General features: G+C 42.8%; 2 protein-coding genes across 4 annotated transcripts in view; both read left to right on the top strand.

Annotated features, from left to right (window-relative positions):
- The window catches only part of LOC103365241 (synaptojanin-1-like), a 29,765-nt gene extending 25,674 nt beyond the window's left edge, over nt 1-4,091 (top strand). For both annotated transcript variants that reach the window (XM_008292635.1, XM_008292634.1), the window contains one exon: nt 295-4,091. In XM_008292635.1, the coding sequence (XP_008290857.1) occupies nt 295-1,314 (1,020 nt within the window). In that variant the 3' untranslated portion in view covers nt 1,315-4,091. The remainder of the gene's footprint in view (nt 1-294) is intronic.
- A 1,268-nt stretch (nt 4,092-5,359) lies between these two features.
- Nucleotides 5,360-8,332, top strand: LOC103365239 (UPF0769 protein C21orf59 homolog). Of its 2 annotated transcripts, none has more exons than XM_008292630.1 (8): nt 5,360-5,462; nt 5,709-5,858; nt 6,131-6,298; nt 6,900-6,967; nt 7,063-7,221; nt 7,486-7,617; nt 7,742-7,837; nt 7,925-8,332. In XM_008292630.1, exons 2-8 carry the CDS (start codon nt 5,720-5,722, stop codon nt 8,033-8,035), a joined length of 873 nt encoding a protein of 290 aa, XP_008290852.1. In that variant the 5' UTR covers nt 5,360-5,462; nt 5,709-5,719; the 3' UTR covers nt 8,036-8,332. The 2 variants fall into 2 exon arrangements, with proteins under 2 accessions (XP_008290852.1, XP_008290853.1); XM_008292631.1 differs by having other exon boundaries at nt 5,366-5,462; nt 5,712-5,858.
- Nucleotides 8,333-20,039: the final 11,707 nt, after the last annotated feature.

The raw sequence follows: 20,039 nt of genomic DNA, 5'->3' as shown, positions 1-20,039 counted from the left end.
TAACTGCTCATAGATGTAAACATTGATAGAAACAATGCAAATGCTTAATTAGCACAAAGGTGCTTTCACTAGGGTTTGTGATGAATGAACATGCTGTTTTAAGAAACTACGAATGGAAATATGTAACTTTTTGTTGACAAATATGCTCCAAAGGGTATCTTTAAACTTTGTTTTAAAACGCGTGGTCCATTAGTTAGTCAGATGAACACTGCAGTAACAGCACATGGTTGATATAATGACAGAGCATTTGTTATGATTACTGAATGGCATTTTCTATGTTTTGTCCCTCTTTAGACCAATGGACTGAATGGAATCCAAAGAGAAGCACAATGGAAGCCCGACCCCTTTGACACACTTGCATCTGACTTCCTGTCCTCCTCAACCTCCTCCTCATCTACCTGGCACACCACCCAGTCCCTGACCAGAGGCTCTTCTCTGCGTTCTCCCCCCTCCGTTCCTCCATCTGCGTTTTCCTCCACCACGCTCCCTTCATCCTTCTCTGCCCAGTCCTCTGCTCTATCAGACCTGCAGGCTTTCGATTCCTCCTCCTCTTCCTCACTCTCCACTCCATCACCATTTGCTTCCTCGCTGCTCCCACCTCCCCCGGTCCCTTCTCGCAGTCGCTCTCAGGAGACGCTGCGTGCCTCCCCTAGCCCCCTCCCGACTGACCTGCTGCCCGCCCGACCCAGCAGCACCAATCCCTTCACAGGCCCACTAGCGCAGCAGCATCAGCAGCGGCGAGCGCTCACCCCAGACTTCAGCTTCCAGCATCAAGCCCCAACAGCAAACCTTCAAAGAACCATGTCTGCTCTCAATCCACCACTCATCCCCACCCCTGCAGCTGCACCCACCTCCCAGCTCCACAGGACCACCTCCCTGTTTGGACCATCATCCAGTCTTAATCCCTCACCAGCTCCTCTGCTCCCTCTCGCCCCTGAACTGTCTCCCGCCCCTGCCCTGCCTCTGGCTCCGCCCTCCTCCACTCCACTTGCCTTTGCACCTCGTCGCCAGCCACCTCCCCCAGGAGGGAAACCAGCTCAGCAGTGGGTCACTTTTGATGATGATTTGGATTTTCCACCTTCAACCAAAACACAGCAGAACCCTGTCTTCCCTTCCAGTTCTCTACTGTCCCAAAGTCAGACTCAGCCTTCAAGCTCTGTGTTTGACTCAGAGCCCAAGTGGTTGTCCTCTGCCCCTGCAGCATTCCCTACGCTCCCTCCTCCCATCCCAGATAGAACTGCAACCAGTAACAAAAGGCTCCCAGAGGGACCCAGTGACAACTGCTTGTTCCCAAGGGAGTCGACGGAAAGATAGGATCACCCTTCACATATAAAGGGCATATCCAGATATGTATAGATCTATGATAAATGTGTATATGTGTGTGTGTATGTACAAAAGAGACAGTATTTAAGAAGAATAGACCAATCCCCTTCTGAGTCACAGGAAAGGATTTATATCTGGAGCAGTAACGTGAGAAGTGAGTGAGCCTAAATGTGTGTTCTAACTTTACGACAGAGATGTTTGCTTGTTCCCTGATATTAACACTTATTTTACTATGAATCGTTCTGACGTTTATTTTTATTTATGGCAGCAAACATGTGCCTGTGTCTTACCATATATTGTTATATAAACTATATCTATACGCACAAATCGTGTGTAACCACCTGTGCAATATCAAGACACGTTTGTGTGGCTGTGCAGCACGCTGCATTTGCTTGCGAGGTTTCACCTAAATCTGTGTACCTTCGCAGCCACTACATCTGCTGACACACTGTGGTTCATATCCCTCATTCTGACGGATCTGTTCATCAGAGTGGAATTCTCAGAGGTCAATGGTAACCTTCTACTTTCTTGGTTTTGTCTCATAGCAGGAGGCTACACACTGCAGGTTTTGCATTTGCCCCCACATTTGCTGCTGCATGCAGCAATCAGGTTGCTTTGACTTGCGAGGATGCAAATTTAAAAGTGACATTGTGTGCTTGCTTTTACCATGAATGTACTTTACTTTGCACTGGGTTTTGTCATCGCCTCGCTGCTGACACCACAGTGTCAAATTGAACAGCACGAGTCCAAGTCAGTCAAACTGTTCACTGCCACAGGACTGATGCTCTGTAATATCTCATCCACATGACAGTAAGGCATTACGTATTTTCTCTATTCAGTCATCTTTTTTTTTTTGTTGATAGGTGGTTATGCTCAGCTGGAGGTATTTTGTAGCTCTATATCAAAAACCTATACATAGTGATTATGTATAAATGTATGTTTTCAATATGGAAACTACTCGCTAAATGTGTGTATACGTGATGACCATGTTAGTGGTTTGCACAAAGTAACTGATATGCACTGAAATGCTGTGTGTGCTCTCCAGGTTGTATTGTGTGTTGATGGCATCAATTGAGGGCCTGCAGATTGAACAGATGTGAGCGCTGTTTAATTTCCCTCCACTCTGCAGTGTTTGGATCCTTCTAGATTTATCCAAAGCATCCAACCATACTGTTGTAAATTCAGAGAATGTGGTGTGCTTGTGTGTGTACTGTTGCTCAGAGTACGAAGACGATGTGATTCTGGTCTGTGGACACGGCAGCGAGCACCTGCCATCCATAATAACAAGAGGGCACTTTTTTTTTTTTACTTCAACGTTTTGTTTTTTGGAAAAAGTCATGCTTATCATTTCTAATAGCATTTACTCTAAAATAATCTACTATCGTTACTGTGGTGAGAAGTGATGTAATGTATTTGAGGTGCATATCGTCCTTTGTCGTGTTTAACAGTGTTTGTGTTTGGATGTGGGTGTGTGTACAGAGTTAAGAGTGGAATACCAGAGTTGTTCCCTTAGGAAGTCTTCTCTTTTCAGTACAAGCAGTGTATTTCCTTACAGGTTCTGAACTAACAGCCACTGTATTCACTCGCTCATGGCTGTAACTGTGTATTTTCTCTCTTGCCTGCCAGCGGCTACGGAAAGGCTTCACTGTATGCGAAAATGCTAACAATACAAGGCAGGACTTTTTTTTTTCTCAAAAAGCACGCACCACCTAAATGAGAATTCCCTTGTAGCAACACTTAACAGATTATTCACCACCTTGACTGAACTACACAGTATGCTCAGGCGCAAATGCATCACCAGATAACATTTCCAGTTTACTGTTGTCTTTCTCAGGCGCAGTGTGGCCTCAGATAGTAGTGTGATTTGAATGTTGGGTGTGAAACTCTTCTCAGCGTTTGCAGATCCACTTGTGATATCTAACCCATAGTTGTTTCCTCCAGTTGAGGGTGTTTGTTACTGAAACTCTCTGATATCTTTACCATTCTTGAGGTATGTGTGTGTGTGTATGTGCGTGTGTGTGTGTGGTATTGTCAGAGGTGATGTGTCAGTATTTCACCCTGTACTACCTACTTTCACTGCTGATGGTCGGCATTCATGTTGACAGGGCAATAGATCAGCGGTCGTACCATCCTCCCCGACACAACACACGCCAGCTGTTGGAGTCTAAACACACGCTGTTTGCCCCAGCCCTCGGAAATTATTTTACCGGCTTAAATGTCTGAAAAGCAATTTGATGGAACACGGAAGAAGAAGAAGCATCAGACTTAAGAAACTCCCAGCTAACTAAAGCTTCTACGCTCTGTTTAAACACATGTAAAATAAGACAAAAAAAAAAAATCTTCATTCACTGCATCAGAAGCAGTAGCTATCTATGTAAGCAAGTGTATCAGGCTGCCTTTGCTTACATGTCAGTGTCATCTCTTAAATGCATTTATTGTGTTATCCAAATGTGCGCAGTAGATACTGTATCTGCATTAACAGTAGGTGACTAGCCAGCGCTTTGTGTCATGTCACGGTTCAAGATGAGATTTTATAGGCAACAAAATTGCTCCTTTTGTGAGGTTGGTGTCCCTTTTTATGGCTATAATCCATAGTAAATAAGAGTCTGTGTTGTGGAACATATTCTGTATGTATTAAAGTGCAAAACATGAAGCTGTAATTCATGTTAATATCCAACGTTCCATATTTTAAGTGCACAGCAGATGGCACATTTATGTATGAAGCAGTTTATGTTGTATGTATGCAAAATAAATGTACGTTGACACAAGTGTTTGTCATTTTTGACTGCAGGCTGTAACTTGATTGCACAACATATAATTTATACACAGTCCTACCTGTAAATGGATCTTACACGACTCAAAATTCAGTTGTGTAGACATTTTACCATCCATTTGTGAATGGAGATGTTTGTTGCTACAACAGAAGTAGGTGCACAAGCACTGAAATCCTTTGTTTTGGCATCAGTATTTTAATCTTTTACCTCAGATTTTATCAGTATAAAACAAATATTCATTAGATATCTGTATTGCGTAACCATATCGAATACCAACCTAAATACTGAGTTTACTCTTATTTGAAAATATTCTAATCATATAATCTGGTCATAATATTTCCTAAATGCTACTTATTTTTTAGAACGATCTTGTTTTTTTTTAAGACTAGTGTCAGCAAATGTGTTGAATTACTCTGGATATTATGTATATATGGTATATCCCTTACCAGATGATGCAACTTCATTTTTCCCCTTAAAAACACTGTAAACCAATAAAGAAATCCAAATAGACATTCTTTCTTTTTTTTTTTTTTTAAATCCATTAATCTATCAGTTAACTATACCATTAAAATGTCCTTAACAATAGCTTAAAATTACTGTTAATAAGTTAATACAATAGCGAAGATTTAAAAAAAAAAAACAAATAAATAAATAAATAGGGTCTTTGTATAAGAAATTGTTTATAGAGATGTTGCTGAAACAAAATTAGGTGTGCATGTACTGAGCATCTTTTAGTTCAGATTTTCTCAGTAGATGACAAATACAGTTGAAATCAGAAGTTTACAGACACTATAAAAAGACACATAATCTTTTTTTTCTCACTGTTTGACATTAACTGTGACTAAACTTTTCCTGTTTTAGGTCAGTTAGGATTACCTATATTATTCCTATTTGCTAAACACCAGAATAATGAGAGAGAGAGAAGTTTTTAGAGAAATTTTTATTATTTTCTCTAAAAAAATAAAAAAAAAAAGTTTATATGCACTAAGATTACTGTGCCTTCAAACTATTTGGGAAAACCGAGATGATGATGTCATGGCTTTGTAAGCTTTTGATAGGTTAATTGACAACATTTGAGTTAATTGGAGGCACACTTGTAGATTTTATGGTTGGTTAATAGAACAATTTAGGGAGTCAGTTTCATACAAGCAAGTCCTTTTTCTTCATTGCACAAAATACTGTATTACCACTGTTTGCCATTAGGGGGCAGTAAAGCAACACTGCGTTAATGTAACCTGTCTGACGGAGCTCAGTAGAAGAAGTGAGCGGACCTCATTGAGGAGTCATGCCACCGGTTGTAAACAAAGTATGAGTCCAGTCTGAACAGTAGAAGAAACGTGTTGTGTTTGTCGTTTTACCACACAGGTTAGTGTCTTCACTACTGCCTCTGTGGAGAAATGACATGTTAACAAGACTGTGCCAGTGAATGTAAACATCTGCCTCAGCCAGCTAGCTAGAAGCTAATGTTAGCTTGATGTTTTCTAGAAGTGTCCACACACCTCTGTTGCTATGGTTACTCTGTTTCTCCAACGTTCCCGGGCACTGCTTTTATGCAGACAAAGTCGTCGTGTATTAAGGGGTGAACTTACATCCTTTAAACGTCTCTTTTAGCAGGTGGCAGGATGGTGCAGCTGCATGTGAAGCGTGGAGATGAAAGCCAGTTTCTTTTCAACACCACAGTGGACGCGCCTCTGGAGACGGTGATCCAGCAAATTACAGCCATTTACAACGGGAGACTCAAAGTGGACAGATTGTGTTCAGGTGAAAACATATCCCCAGTGCTGCCTGCACTCGCTGTAAGGAGGAGAAACTTCAGCAGGCTCACATTTCCTGCTTATTATTGTTTACAAAGAGAGCTGCTTATTGGCAGAGTCTTGCTAGCCTAGTTATGCTATTGTAAATGAATGGCTAAGACTTTAACTCTGCACATCAGTATTGGTACAAGAGTATTTTCGTCCTGCACTAACAACAACAATACAATCATTCAGTCTTGGAGGATGCAGTGACATAGGCTTGCTTGTTCTTCTGTGCAGAGATCCCAGAGCTGGCAGACCATGGCATCGCACTGCCACCCAACATGCAGGGCCTGACAGAGGAGCAGGTTGTGGAGCTGAAACTGAAGGATGAATGGGAAGACAGTTGCATCCCCAGTGGAGGGCCAGTATTCAAAAAGGATGAGATTGGGAGGAGGAACGGACAAGGTGAGGCTCGGGCTCTTGTTTGTAAATGTCATCGTTTACCAGTAAATACAAGCAAATGCATGTTTAATGTTGTCAGAAAAACCTTGACACCTGTGGTCCATTTTTTGGCCATTGTTTGGGGTTTGGAATGGGAATTGCAAAATCTAACATATGTGGACATAGCTTTACTCTGCTTACACCTGTGGAATAAATAAATAAATAAATAAATAATTAAAAACATCTTTTGGAAAAACATTATCTTGTCTGACACCGTAAATCGTATCAACTTGAAAATCGCACAGGAGACAGAGAAGGCCTTGATGTACAAAAGGTCTGAAGGGATTTGGCGTTTCTCAAATGGTTTTCGAATGGCGAGCCGTTAAAGTTCATGAGCTGTCGCTGCTCAGTGCAGCTGCTCATGCGACTCACTGACAGGCTGAGCAGAGAGAGAAACATGGCTCCATCAACTTAAAGCAGGTTTAACTTGAAGAACGGTCAGACGGGCATGAAGTTGCAACGCAGACCAACGACCCGACCAATGCTGCTTGCAGCTTTAATTTTAGTATTTCTTTTATTTTATATGAATACATGCCATAAAAAAAATCTCTTTACCTTCCACCAGCTCCAAATGATAAAATGAAAGAGGTGTTGATGCGAACAGTGGAGGAGGCGAAGGCCCTGATCTCCAAAGTAAGTGTTTTAAAGAACAGTAGATCATCACTTCTTGCTGTATTCACCAAAAGAGTCACAAATTGATTCAATCTCTCTTTTTCCTCCTCCTGCAGAAACAAGCTCAAGCTAGTGTTTGTGTCACTACGGAGATGGTAAAAGAAGCGCTAGATCAACTGAGGGGTGCAGTCATGATTGTGTACCCCATGGGGCTTCCTCCTCATGACCCTATCAGGATGGAGTTTGAGGACCAGGAAGACCTTTCAGGAACACAGGTAAACAGCTCAGACAGCTTTTGGACGCTGGCCACAAAACATAGTTTTGAGTAAACAATAAAGGCTTAGATTACAGTTTCTATTGTTTTTAAGAAGATTATTTACATCTTGAGTCACCAACAGGATCATTAGAGGTTTTGCTTCTTTTCAAATGGTCTCTCTTTTTTGTCTTTCGGGGTTCGTGAAGCTATTTTCACTGTCTGCTTAATTCCTTTTGCCCTCATTCCTCTACCTCTGCCCTCACCATCTGTCTCTGTACCTCAGGCTTCTCTGCAGGTGATCACGGAGGACGAATGCCAGCTCTGGTGGGCTGCCAAAGAGATGCAGAGGGGGAAGAAATTGCAGGACTACGTTGGCAAAAATGAAAAGACAAAGCTTGTGGTCAAAATACAAAAGGCAAGTATTTTCACCAATCTGAAACAAGTATGTTTTGTCTCCTGGGAGAGACAATATGTGTGTCGTTTTATGTTTTAGTTGGTTTTGAGGGTAATTTTTATCTCGTTGTTGCTATGCAATTCAGAAAGGACAGGGGGCACCAGCGAGAGAGCCCCTGATCACGGATGAGCAGCAGAAACAGATGATGATGCATTACCACAGAAGGCAAGAGGAGCTCAAGGTGAGGAAAGCCAAAGCAGGACTCTATGTTCCATGTTCCTGTTTGGGCTGGAAATGCCATCTCACCTTTTCCTCATTACATTTTCAGAAACTTGAGGAGGCAGACGATGACAGCTACCTGGACTCAGAGTGGTCAGACAGAGGGGCTCTCAAAAAACAGTTTCAAGGCCTCACAAATATCAAATGGGGACCAAGATGAAGGCCAGTAACACTCACAATACCGACCGGAGCTGCTTACGGAAGAGCTCTATATGCAGCTGGCCAAGATGCCTTATTGCAATCCTAAAATCAGCTTCCAGTTGTTGTTATTCGAGGTCTTCCAAAGAATATTATATGTACAGCTGATGTGATCTTATTGCAGGAAGTACATGTATTTCTAGAGTAAACAACTGCCATACACTGTAACTGAGCTGCACGTATATATATATATATATATGAAAGAACAGGTAATAATATCACATAGAGGTTGATGTCATAAAAAACCCAATTTATTAGANTAAAATTTAATACGAAGCTCACGGTGAGAGAAGACACATCGACACACACACACACACACACATATATATATATATATATACACACACACTGTAGGAACAAATGCACAAACAAAGAGAGGAACAAAAGAGAGAAGGATGACGGCGCAGGCGAGGAAAAAACGTGAAGGTGATAGACGACGGAGAAAATGGTGGAGATCAGGAGGAAAATCAGGATGACTCAGGAAGTCGGTAGATTCTCATTCACTCCGATTTTACAGAAATGACAAGTGAAAACACTGACTACCGCTGGGTAAGCACCACTGTATCTAAATCTATCCATCTGTCCTCTTTCATCCCCTCCCTCCTCCTCTCGCATCTCTCTAATCTCTAACTTGTATGTGTCAGCAAGGAGTCTGACACTAAGTCAGAGTCATATTCTATCATCCATGCCGACAGAGACGGGACAAACAGGACAGCTACAAGACGGGCTGCGTTTTTATCTAATCTCCTCACTCTTTCAGCCTTTTCCTTTCCCTCCTTCCTTCCTTCCATCCCACTTTTTCCCTAACAGTTGTCAGCTCAGGTGCAGCGAGCATCAATCTGCTAATGGGCGCCGCTCTCTTCACGCCGCAGCCCAAAAAGCCCCAAAGTTTCATTTCATTTACGAGAGAGGAGGCCAGGAAAGGAGGTGGACAAGATGAGTGTGAGTTAGAGCTGCGTGGTGCATCATTTGAGCATCAACGCTGTGATGTGAAGCGAGGCAAATGAACTCTCTTTTTTTTTTTTTCCTTGCTGCTTGATACAAAAACAAAACTCTCATGGTTCTCATTTGCCGTGAATATTCTCCAGGAGAAGTCTGGCGGAACGTTATTTACTCCAATTTAAGGGTTCTTGGAGGTTGCATGCATGTGATTCATGCATGCAGGCTCCACATGTGCACAGCAAAATGAGCAAGAACGGGAGAAAATACCGAAAAAGGAACATCTGGGTGCAAAAAGAAACGCCAGATCTGATGTCATCCGAAGCAAAAACCTGTTTTGGATATGAGGAAGTTTCCAAACGACTTTTTTAAAGCTAAAATTACTCCAATCAGTCTAGATTTGTGCAATGTATGTCACAAAAAATCTAAATATTGCTCTTTCACGCTACTGTAAAGTGTTGTGTATTGTACAAGCGGCTCTAAGCGATGAGTCTGACTCCCTGGATGTAGACTTTGGGTATAATAAGCCATGCAGCCATACATGCTACTGGCTGCTCATTTTACAAAGTTTTCTTTTCCCCTTTCAGCAATCCACCGATTACCGTTTTCAAAATCCACTTTGCTACGGGAAACACCAACAAAGACCTCAGAGCAGCAACCTACAACAATGAAAGTTTCAAGTTTCATCCTTTGCTCCACCCCGTCCGATACGATCGCAATCAGTTTACAGAAGTACAAACAAACCAGCGCTTTGATAATGAGGTGCAGCCGGACCATTCAGTGCTGCAGACCGGTCTGATTTTGCAAGATTAACAGGGACTGACTCTCTCTTGGAGGCAGCCTTGTGTTAACATTCGAGAATTTGCATTCGTGTTTCAGTCCTGGATGTTGCCCCTCGGCCTAATTACACTCTTGTGTTGGTTTATGTCACTGGGCTGTTTGCAAAAGCCCAAAATTGACTTCACATTTGGTTGGAATTAGCTCATGGACACGATCACCAAAGCGCCTAGCTCGAGTTTAAGCTTGAAGACGTGGATATTGAGAGTTTTAACTGACTTCTGGCTTTCCAATTTCATGCACAAAGACTTGTGTTTTGAACAAACTCCAACTTATAAGCCAGCTTTCCACTTCAGGAACGTTCACCTTCGACTGCAACGGTGACTCAGAACAACAACGACGAGTCGCTGGATGTAACTCCAGTTTATGAGCATGTACAAAATAGAACTATGGAGGTTTCTTATGTAGCACATAGGGTAAAATCTGCATTGATGTTTGAAAAGAACACATTTAACCCAGAGTTGGTACTTTTTTCTCCCCTGAAAGAGGTTCTACAGGGTTGGTTCTGGATGCACAAAGGATCGGTCGGCTCTAAACAAGCTCCTGCAGAGGAAAACAATGCCTAGTGCTACCTAATTTGGCTCATCTACAAACCGAATGTGATTTTTACTTGCAGCAACCTGGACCCATAACACCTCCTCCCGCTTCCCACTTCTATTTCTCAGAGTTTACCACCCATCTGGGGATACGCTTCACCTCCGCTCGCCTCAGCGTACCTCCAGTGTGCTGAATATTGCCAAAAAATGTGAATGCAGCAATAGTCGGGGACTGTCATTTGGTACACTGCTGCCTTCTGCTTTGAGATTTAAAAATATCTCTTTTGAAACCAGATGTGCCACCTGCTCACCCCGGCTGCTGTGGAGCTCTTTCGACTAAACCGGCTCCCTGTCTTGTTAACAGCGCTTTGATTCAGCCAATTTCAGGGATATGAAAGGATGCCGTTATGTCTTGGGAGGCCGTTGTTGTGCCTTTATGGATGCTCGGTGTTTACGTGTGCAGCTGGATGAGGAGCGCCGCCGTATGTACGTTTTTTTTTTGTTTTTCCTTCCACGGTTTGTGTGGAAGAGCTGACTGAGGAATGAATCAACGGCGGTTTGACGTTTTCGTCCCCTCCGGCAAGGACGTTCTCCTTCACTTGCTGTCCTCAAACACTTTCTTTTTCAGTCTTTTCTGGCTCTGTTTGACATCACCTGTTCCTCTCGTCTCCTGCACCTCTGCCGCCACCAATCTAGTGTAAACTTGTAATCCCTTCCCCTTCCTTCTCTCCTGTCGCTTACTTCCTTCTCTATCTTAGTAATTATCTCTCCGCCCCGTCCCCTTGTTGCACCCCCTGTCATCCATCTATCTGCCTCTATGTAAAATATCTCCATCTGCTTTGCCTTTTCCCATTTCTCATTCCCTGCCCTTGCTTATCTCACTGCACTGACCCCTTCATCTTTCCCCCTCGTGCCTCCATCTTTCCATCCCTCCCGCCCGGTCGCAGGGGCTGATTGAAATTCAAACCCGAGCTTTAACCGGCGGCTCGTGCGGTTTCGGCGATTTGCTTTCGCACACATTCCTGTCCGGGGCCGTGGAGGTTGCGGGCAATCTGGTGTCGGGTGTTAAGAGAGAAGATAAAGCAACATCAGAGGCCGCGGCGAGCGACTCGTCCGTCCATTAGCTTGCTGTAATGTTTATCATTACCGCTGAGCCGACACCGCCAGCAGTCGCTCTGCTGTCTGTATCTGGTTTGTCTCTCTGAGTCTTTAAACTCCCCTCATGGCCTCCGTGTTCCTTCTCCTCTGCACATTTTTCTTTCTGTCAACCAGACTTCCTCGCCTCTTCCTCTCGCTTTTTACGAGTCGGAGGAACGGCAAAGTGAAAGAGGAAGGGATGAAGGTCAGCGTCTGAGTGGACGGGCCTGTGTACAGTTAGGACTGGGCAATAAATCAATGCAAATATGAATATTTTAAGATCCCAGATTACCTGCACTTTGGTTATCAATTTGCCTTTTCCTGGTCTCCAAGGCCGCATTCAGTTTTTCTGAGATTATTTGAGGGTATCATAATCATAATGTCGAGGTATTTATGTTATGTCTGTCCGAAAAATATAATTTCTTACACCCTTTACCAGAGCAAGAAACTGTAAAAACAGGAGAAAAAGGCTAAATTGTCAACTTTTCTGAAAGTGAGTGAACAAATAATCTGGTTCCAGCTTAAAACTAATGCTAATATTGTGCTATTTTACCAAAATTCCTTTATTTTCCATGTCTTGCTTTAAAAAAAATGGCAAAAATAAACCCGTAATACTAAACAGATGCTGTAAAAAACAAAAAAATCTACACTCCTTTGCACAACTAGAAAGCCATGACTGACTCAGCTGTGACCAACAGTCACATGGCAAAAATTCAGAGTTTCCGACTCTAAAATAAATGCAGCATGGCTCAGAAACAGTGAACAGAGGAGCAAGTTGTTGGACGATACATCCAGCATGGTGAAACATCTTTTCAGTGTTTGTACTGTGTGAAAACCTCAAGTTTGTAATGCAGTTAGTTAATAATCTATGGCATCTGGAGCATCATTGGACACAAAATGTTGTGCATGTCAATTCCAGTTTTTCACCACTTCTGTACGACAAATAATCAAAATAATTCAACTTGTGTTTTTGTCTATTTTTAGGATTTATGTCATTTTAACTGTGTCATGCTGCACAGAAGAGTTTTATGTCCTTCTTCATGGTTGTTCTGTTTCCATAAAGGTGCAGGACTTCATATTGCAGTGAAAAATTAACCCACAGTGAAGAAAAATGCCACAGAAGCAAAATAAACCACCCAGAAACAGGTTAAAGTTTAGAGGGTTATAATATCAAAGATGTCCCTGCTCATGTTTCTTCACATCAATGCAGATTCTCAATCAAATTTCTAGAAAGTTTACAGCATGTACACGACATAATACCACCTACTGTATAATCCTTGAACAATAACAGCTTCATAGTTTCAATAGCAAAAACAATCCAGAAGACTGCCCTAAAGCATGAGAATCTTCATCTTTTCTTGGTCTTACGTGGCAGTAAAGTAAATATTTGGTGATTTAGGACAAATCAAATAAATCAATGGATTAACTGCGGTTTTTGCATTAGATTCGTTGCACTGGAAGTCTCCTAAAACTGGAGCAAATGGAGGTAAAGCTTCGCTGCCCGCAACATTATTAATTGTTAACAAAGAGATGATAAGCAGATGGTGTTTGTGTGTTTGCGCCCGCACGCATTAGTGTGTTGGAAAGCGGTGGGCGACCAGACGACAGGTTACATCCACATTTTCAGGTGTCACAGCTGCTCCTCATGTGCACATGTGTTTCGGCGTGTGCGCGCCGCTCGGTTTCATGTGAATTTGTTTGCTGCGCTCGTGTGTGTGCGCGCGTGTGTGTGTGTGTGTCGTATCCGCGAGGCTGTCTTGCGCAGGACAGCTGCTTCAAAGATGGCAGTGTGAGCTTTTGTTCTGTCTCTTCAATCAAAGTGCTTCCCCACAGCTCGGCCTGCCAGACGAGAACCAAAGTCAGCCAACGCCGGGCTCAAAGCGCGGCTCAATCGGACTGAGAGGAAAAACAGGGAAGAGAGAGAAAGCCGGAGACCTGTGGGTGAGAGGCCACGAGGTCTGTTTCTGTCTCTGGTGCAATGTGATGAAACCGGCAGGCAGCCAATCAGACATGACGACGAGCCAACCGGGGAATAACCTGCAGGTCAGCGAACACACAGACGAGCACGCGCGCTCACGTGCGCGCACAACCGTCGGCATGTGCTGCTTTGAATCGCAGCATTGTGGTCTGAGCAGACTTCTTCTTGATATCGAGTGTTGCCTGTAGAAGGTAATTGGATTGGTTGTAATTGGTTGTGGTCGGCTGGTTTGAATAGCAAATGCTGGCTTTGCATAAACACACAAATTAAAGCCTTGTTTATGTTGCGTGTCTATGTGAGAATGTTTGTGTGGTGACTGCAAAAAAAAAAACGGCTAATTTTCTTTGTTGCGAGGAAAGCTCCGGCGGTGAAATTGGAGGAAAAAGGAGGAGCGATGAGTGACATGTGAAACAAAGCGGCGAGGGATGGAGGGAGGAAGAGGAGAGGCCAGAGAGGTCAGCGGGAAAATGAAGGCGAAGGCTGCACTGATGTTTCCAGCAGCAGAGAACTTCAAGCTTAGCTAATGCGCCGTGTGAATGCATATCTGTGTGTGTCTGAGGCAGCGCTCCGTTACAAGAGGTCGCGCTGGCTGTAACAAGGGACAGACTGCTGTTCATTTATACGTCGCAGGTGGATGTTCTGGCACCGCGGCGGCTCTCTGGCTCGCTTACATGCCAGCGGATGCAGACGGTCCAGACGAGTGTTGTCACGGCGCCAACGTTATCACATCAGAAGCTTGAAACATCAGGAAAAGCAATGTATTAATAGATGAATAGGGAACTTAAAATGTGGAAGAAATCACCAAAATTACACCGTTAATCAAAGCCAGAAACTGTAACAACATAAAGACTGGTCACATGCTCAGTTTTCCGACGGTGCTTGAACTACTAATCCGCGATGCGCTGTTCCACTGGAAATTAACCAAAACTACTGGAGTTAAATGTTGTATTTAAAAATTTGCCCAAAATAAACCGTTTACATTAACTGAATTCTGTAAAAAACAAAAAATTCTGTAGTCCTCAGCAAAACTGCAGAGTCATGAGTGACTCAGCTGTGAGATTCAGGCTCGCGACAACAATTCAGGAACTTTTTGGCTGAACTGGACGTAACTGCTGGCTGTCGAGTCAAGACCAGTTTGGAAACAAACTCAAATTGTACGTAAAATATCTATAGTGCATACGGTAATAATTTGTGCATGGAAACAAATAATAACTATAATTACAAATAAAATAAATGCAGCATGGCTCAAAAACAATGAACAGAGGAGCAAGTTGTTGGCAGATACATTGAGCACGGTGAAACATCTTTGTGCAGATCTTGAGTGAGAAATGTCAGCTTTGTCAAAGTTTTAAAAGTGAAAGTAGTAAATTATATTATGCAGAGCCGCCATTTTTTAATTCCAGTATTGTAACACCTGGGTGCACTTGTTGGACATGTTCATTCCAGGTTTTTTCTACATTTTTTGCACATTTTTTATGATGTTGATGCGTCATTCTGCACAGAAGACATTTCTCAGTTCTCTCTCCTGCTAGTCATGGCTGTGATGTTTCCATAGAGGTACAGGACTTTTATATTAAAGTGAAAAACAAGTTCACGGTGAGGAAAAAATGCCCAGAAACGGAACTCTACTGGACCACTGATTTCTCAGTTTCCTCCGCAGGCTGGCTGGACTCAGAGATTCAGTGAGCACTGCAGACATCCAGAGGTAGCATCTTCTGGACAGCGAGGAGGAGAAACCAAGTTAGACCAGGACTCTCTGGAGGGGTTACACATCTCATCTGGCCTGGGAACACCTCAGGATGGAGCTGGAAGGCCGACTGTGGATGAGTGGAAGACGCTTTTTGTACGCAGGTGAAACATCTTTTACAGACGGGCTTTGTTGTGTCCGCCAGCTCGTCCCGACTGTCGGCTGCCAGCGAAATAATTCCACAATTTTTGCTTTGTGCGTCTGCTTTGTGGACAATCCGCGGACAGTCGGCAACCTCTCCTCTTGTCAACCATGAAAGCCGCATTGTGCTCGCGACAGAAGAAAGCGCTCGGCAGGCCGGCTGCTCCCGCAGAGAGCGAAGGCAGAGCGCCACCACAAACACTCGCTGAGGCAACTCTCAGGAAATACTGCTTCCATTAAAACTCTCATTATACCGACGCTAATAATAAAAACGAGGTATGGAATCGATTTTAACGGCGAAGCTTTTCTAGTTTACGGTGCAAAAGCGCTCCAGACACATCAGCTGTGTTTTCTGAAAGACACTTCAGAGGTGCAGCAAACACACAAACACTCCGGGCCTCCCACTGAGCGCCGATGTGCAGCGTCAGCCTTCAAGCCTTTATTACCCCCTTGTTTCTTCGCCTCTATTTTCCTCAACTTCTTTACTTTCCTCTCCACTTATTTGCCTCCTCATTGCTCCGACGGAGCCGCGACCTCATCGTATCTCACACCGGCGCGACTACACAATGCCGTTAATACGAGCTCCTTATCGGCGTCCATTACGGAGGGTTAACTGCGCCACTTAACAGTGACATAACAACGCGTGAACGCTGTTTTGCATGCGCGCGTGTGCTCAAGCGGCGAAAAGACACTCGTCCCGTCTTTACATAACCGCCGTGCAAAGAGCAAAGTGGGGCAGACAGACAGAGACGGCAAAAACATTACAGTGTGTGTTTTGGCTTTTGCATAATCTTCAGTGTGTGTTTCTGTGTGTGCGTCGGAGGTCAGGGATGATTCAGGGAAAGAAAACGCTGAAGAAATGGAGAGAGACATGCAGCCAGCCTGCACAGCCCTGCATTCTCCAGCTAGAGAATATAAAGATGCACCATTTTCCACAAAAGTTTTCCAGCATGCAAAAGCTCTTTAACTGGAATGTAAGACATAAACAAAGATGCTGGACTTAGCAGAGACTTCCCACTTCACCAGTACGAGCTGCACTGACTCGTCTTTTATGTGGCGCAGGAAGGGATGCAAGCAAACATTAGGAGGTAAATTTAAGAGTTATTGTAAAAAAAAAAAAAAAGGAGCCAATAAAAGAAGAGCAGATGGGTTTCAGAGGATAAATACTGAGAGAGAAGGCAGGTAGTGGATAAAGAGTTTTATAGAGAATTCATTACTGTTCATTAGAATCGCCCCGTTCATCGATTATGAAGTTCTGTGAGCCATGTGCTTTATAACGACGAGGAAAAACACATCCATTTGTTGTGCCGGCTAATCTGCAGCGGAGAATTTCTCAGCGAGTGAGTGTCCTTAGTTACACTTTAATGGTGTTTAATTAGTCTCAACAGTGGTGCAAAATCAAAATCAGGCTCACAGAGGAGGCGGAAAGTGTTATATCCAAGTAAAGTACGATGCCGGAGTGTAGAAACACTCTGATGGAAGGACGGTAAGATCCTACATTTGTAATTTTGGTGAGCATACGTATATCAAAATGTACTTAAAATACCAAAAATAAAAGTACATATTATGCAGAACGATCAATTTTAGAGTAATAGATTAATATTACATAATTGGATCATCATTTTTGATGCATTAATGTTGCAGCTGGTGACGGTTAATTCCAATATAACTGATTTTAAAGTCGCTGCATCACTTTGCAACAAAAATACGTCATCATTCATTTGTGTATGATAACTAGTTTTGCTAATGTGGACATGCAACTGAAGCTAGCAAATAAATAGTAGACAAATACATTTGTAGTAGAGGAGTACAAAGCAGCAGAAACTTTTAAATAAAAACTCATGGAGGGATAAACTCTACTCTAGAATAGTACTCGAGTAGATGTACTTAGTTACTTTCCAGCACTACAAACCAGCCAGTTTGGGCTCTTAAATGATGTAAACCTTCACAGAGTCATTTTCATGTTGCAGCTATTGGATGTGAAGCTGATTCTAAAGTCACTCTGAGAGTTTTCAACAACAAACATCATCATTTACTGTTGATTTTGTTTTAGATTATTAATCTGAACACACAAATGATTAACCCGAGTTATCGGATGATGAATGTAGTGGAGGAGAAAGGGTAATATCTGCCTCTGACTTGGAGCAGAAGAAAACAGAAATAGTCGAGTAATGCACCTCAAAACTGCACCTGAGGACAATACTTGAGTAAATGTACTCAGTTACTTCCAGCCCTGCCCAGTGACCTCTCAAATCAGCGTGTTGGGACTCTTGAAGCATGTCGACCTTCATAATGTCAGCCGGTTCTGACATTTATCACATGTCGTCTGGTCTCTGTTTCCTCTCAGCTGGAAAACTCCAAGCAGGCAGGTTTTTGACTTTACCTTGAAGCAGGAACCTTTAAATAGCCGAGGACGGCGCTACGCTGTTTGTTTGTGTGTGTTTTAAGACGACTTAAACGCTGTTCCTGAAGTCGACCTGAGTGCTGAGCTGCAGCGCTACCGTCCACCGCCGGTCGCTGACGAGTCCTCGGGGATCACAGACGACGACGCCACCTCGTGAGCCGCCGTCTGTTTCCAAAGCTTTTAATTGCTTTTCGATGCAGCGGTTGGAGCTCAGGTGATTCTAAGCTCTGAGTCACTACTTGCTTCCCATTTTTGTGCAGAATGTGGACAAAAATCCAACAGCGTGTACAGTCTGACGCCTCTTTTAACCAATTCTAAGCAGTTTCTATGCTTTTTATTTGCTCCTGTCGCATTTTTCATCTCATTTTTCACTGCAATATAAACTCCTGCACCAAAGACATGACCTATGTGCAGTATGACAGTTAAAAATAAATCACCATTCATTTTACAGAAACTGAAAAAAATCTGGAACCAACATGTCCAACATTTCCCCACAGGTGTTTTCAATACTGTGAAAAAAAATGGCGTCTTCATGTGCAACAGATATTTTACTGTTTACATTTTTAAAACATCTAAAAACTTTTCTCTCAGCTGTAGAAAGATGCTCCACCATCAGCTGAATGTATCCTCCTCTGTTCACTGTTTCTGAACCATGCTGCACCTATTTTATTGATCCAGATTTCCTCTTATGATCTTTTTGAATAAGTATACATCATTTTGACCAGGTTTTGGGTCATTGTGGACACTTTTTTTTCGCAAATTTTAGGCTACTTTATGGACAAATTGAGTCATTTTGGACACTTTTTCAATCATTTTCAATCAAGTTTGTGTCATTTCAGGCCAATTTTTTGTCACTTTGAAAAGAAATATTTCAATTTAGTAAAAAGTAGAAAGATGTTCCACCATGCTGGATGTATCTCCAACAACTGGCTCATCTGTTCACTGTTTCTGAGCCATGCTGCATCATTTTGACCAGGTTTTGGGTCTTTTTTTTCATCATTTTGGACAAATTTTGAGTCGCTTTAAATATGAACATTTGTATTTTTACAGCTTCTACATTTTTTTCCCCTCTCTACTCTGCTCATCAGCTGTAGGAAGACGTTCCACCATCGGCTGACTGTATCCTCCAACAACTGGCTCCTCTGTTCTCTGGTTCTGCATTTATTTATTGATCCAGTGTGTTTTATTATCCTCTCAGTCTCTCTTATACTCATCTTTTCTCTGCACCACCTGCAGTTCACCCTGATATTTCATCTTTTTTTTGTTTTGCACATATTTTTTTTTAGATTTTTACAGAAATGTGCAAAAAGAATTTGATTAAATATCATAATTTTAGACTCAGCTGTGGTTGTTTTTCCAGATTGAAGCCCACACCACACATGATTTGTTCAAGAACGAACAAAGAGGTGCAAATGTTTGTGTTTTTTTTTTTTACAGTTTCTTACTTGATAAATGGTGCAGTCTTGGCAATTTTTCCAGAGTAAACATGTCTTTCGAGCCCGGCGGTGGGTTTTCTGGTTCAGAGTGCATTCTGCAAAGAATGGACAACGGCTGAAGCACTTTGAGCTTTCTTGTCAGGCAGCCCAGCGGTATTCTGTCAGAGCCTTCTGCAGAGGCATCGCGGCACTGTGAGATGAATGAAGGGCAGCGCTAATGTCGCCCTGAACACGGACTGATGCTCCTCTCACTTAGCAAACACTCTTCTAGCACTCATCATGAGGCACTTAAACGTCGACTGGAGTTCTTTACTCATATTTTTCATTTTTTTTCCTAATGTCTTCATTGTTAATTCGGTTTTAATACGCATGGTTAAAGACATTTTTAAGCACTTCTCGCCACACCTCTCGGGCTCATTAATTCCATTCAATTACAAACGGCACCGAAAAAACCTCAGAGACATCCAATCCAGCCAGTGAAGGTGATCAGTCAGTGTGAAAGAGAGGCTCGTAATTGTTTTTTAAAGAGTTGCATCAGCACACTGGCAACAAGCTGCAGAGCTCCGCAAACACCGACTTCAGTTCGCCTCCACGTATAAATCACATTCGGAAGATGGGGGGGAAAAATCACACACTTAATCTAAAGTTTTTTGGTTTGATTGAAATATTTTTCTCTGCAAATAAAACTTGGTGGAAGTCAGTTGAGTTGAAAAAAGACAGTGAAGGTGAGGCTGGGCTGATGGGTTTTTTTCCTCACTGTGGGCTCATTTTTTACTGCAATTTAAGTTCCTGCACCTCCACAGAAAGAGAA

The sequence above is a fragment of the Stegastes partitus genome, unplaced genomic scaffold (assembly GCF_000690725.1).
Source record: "Stegastes partitus isolate 25-593 unplaced genomic scaffold, Stegastes_partitus-1.0.2 Scaffold822, whole genome shotgun sequence".
Lineage (NCBI taxonomy): Eukaryota > Metazoa > Chordata > Actinopteri > Pomacentridae > Stegastes > Stegastes partitus.
This window is presented reverse-complemented; position numbering and strand designations above follow the sequence as displayed.

Coding starts and splice junctions, on each gene's coding strand:
- LOC103365239 (XM_008292630.1), top strand. CDS start 5,720: ATGGTGCAGCTGCATGTGAAGCGTGGAGATGAAAGCCAGTTTCTTTTC. Junction 7,618..7,741: donor TTGTGGTCAAAATACAAAAG/GCAAGTATTTTC, acceptor TATGCAATTCAG/AAAGGACAGGGGGCACCAGC. Junction 7,838..7,924: donor GAAGGCAAGAGGAGCTCAAG/GTGAGGAAAGCC, acceptor TTACATTTTCAG/AAACTTGAGGAGGCAGACGA.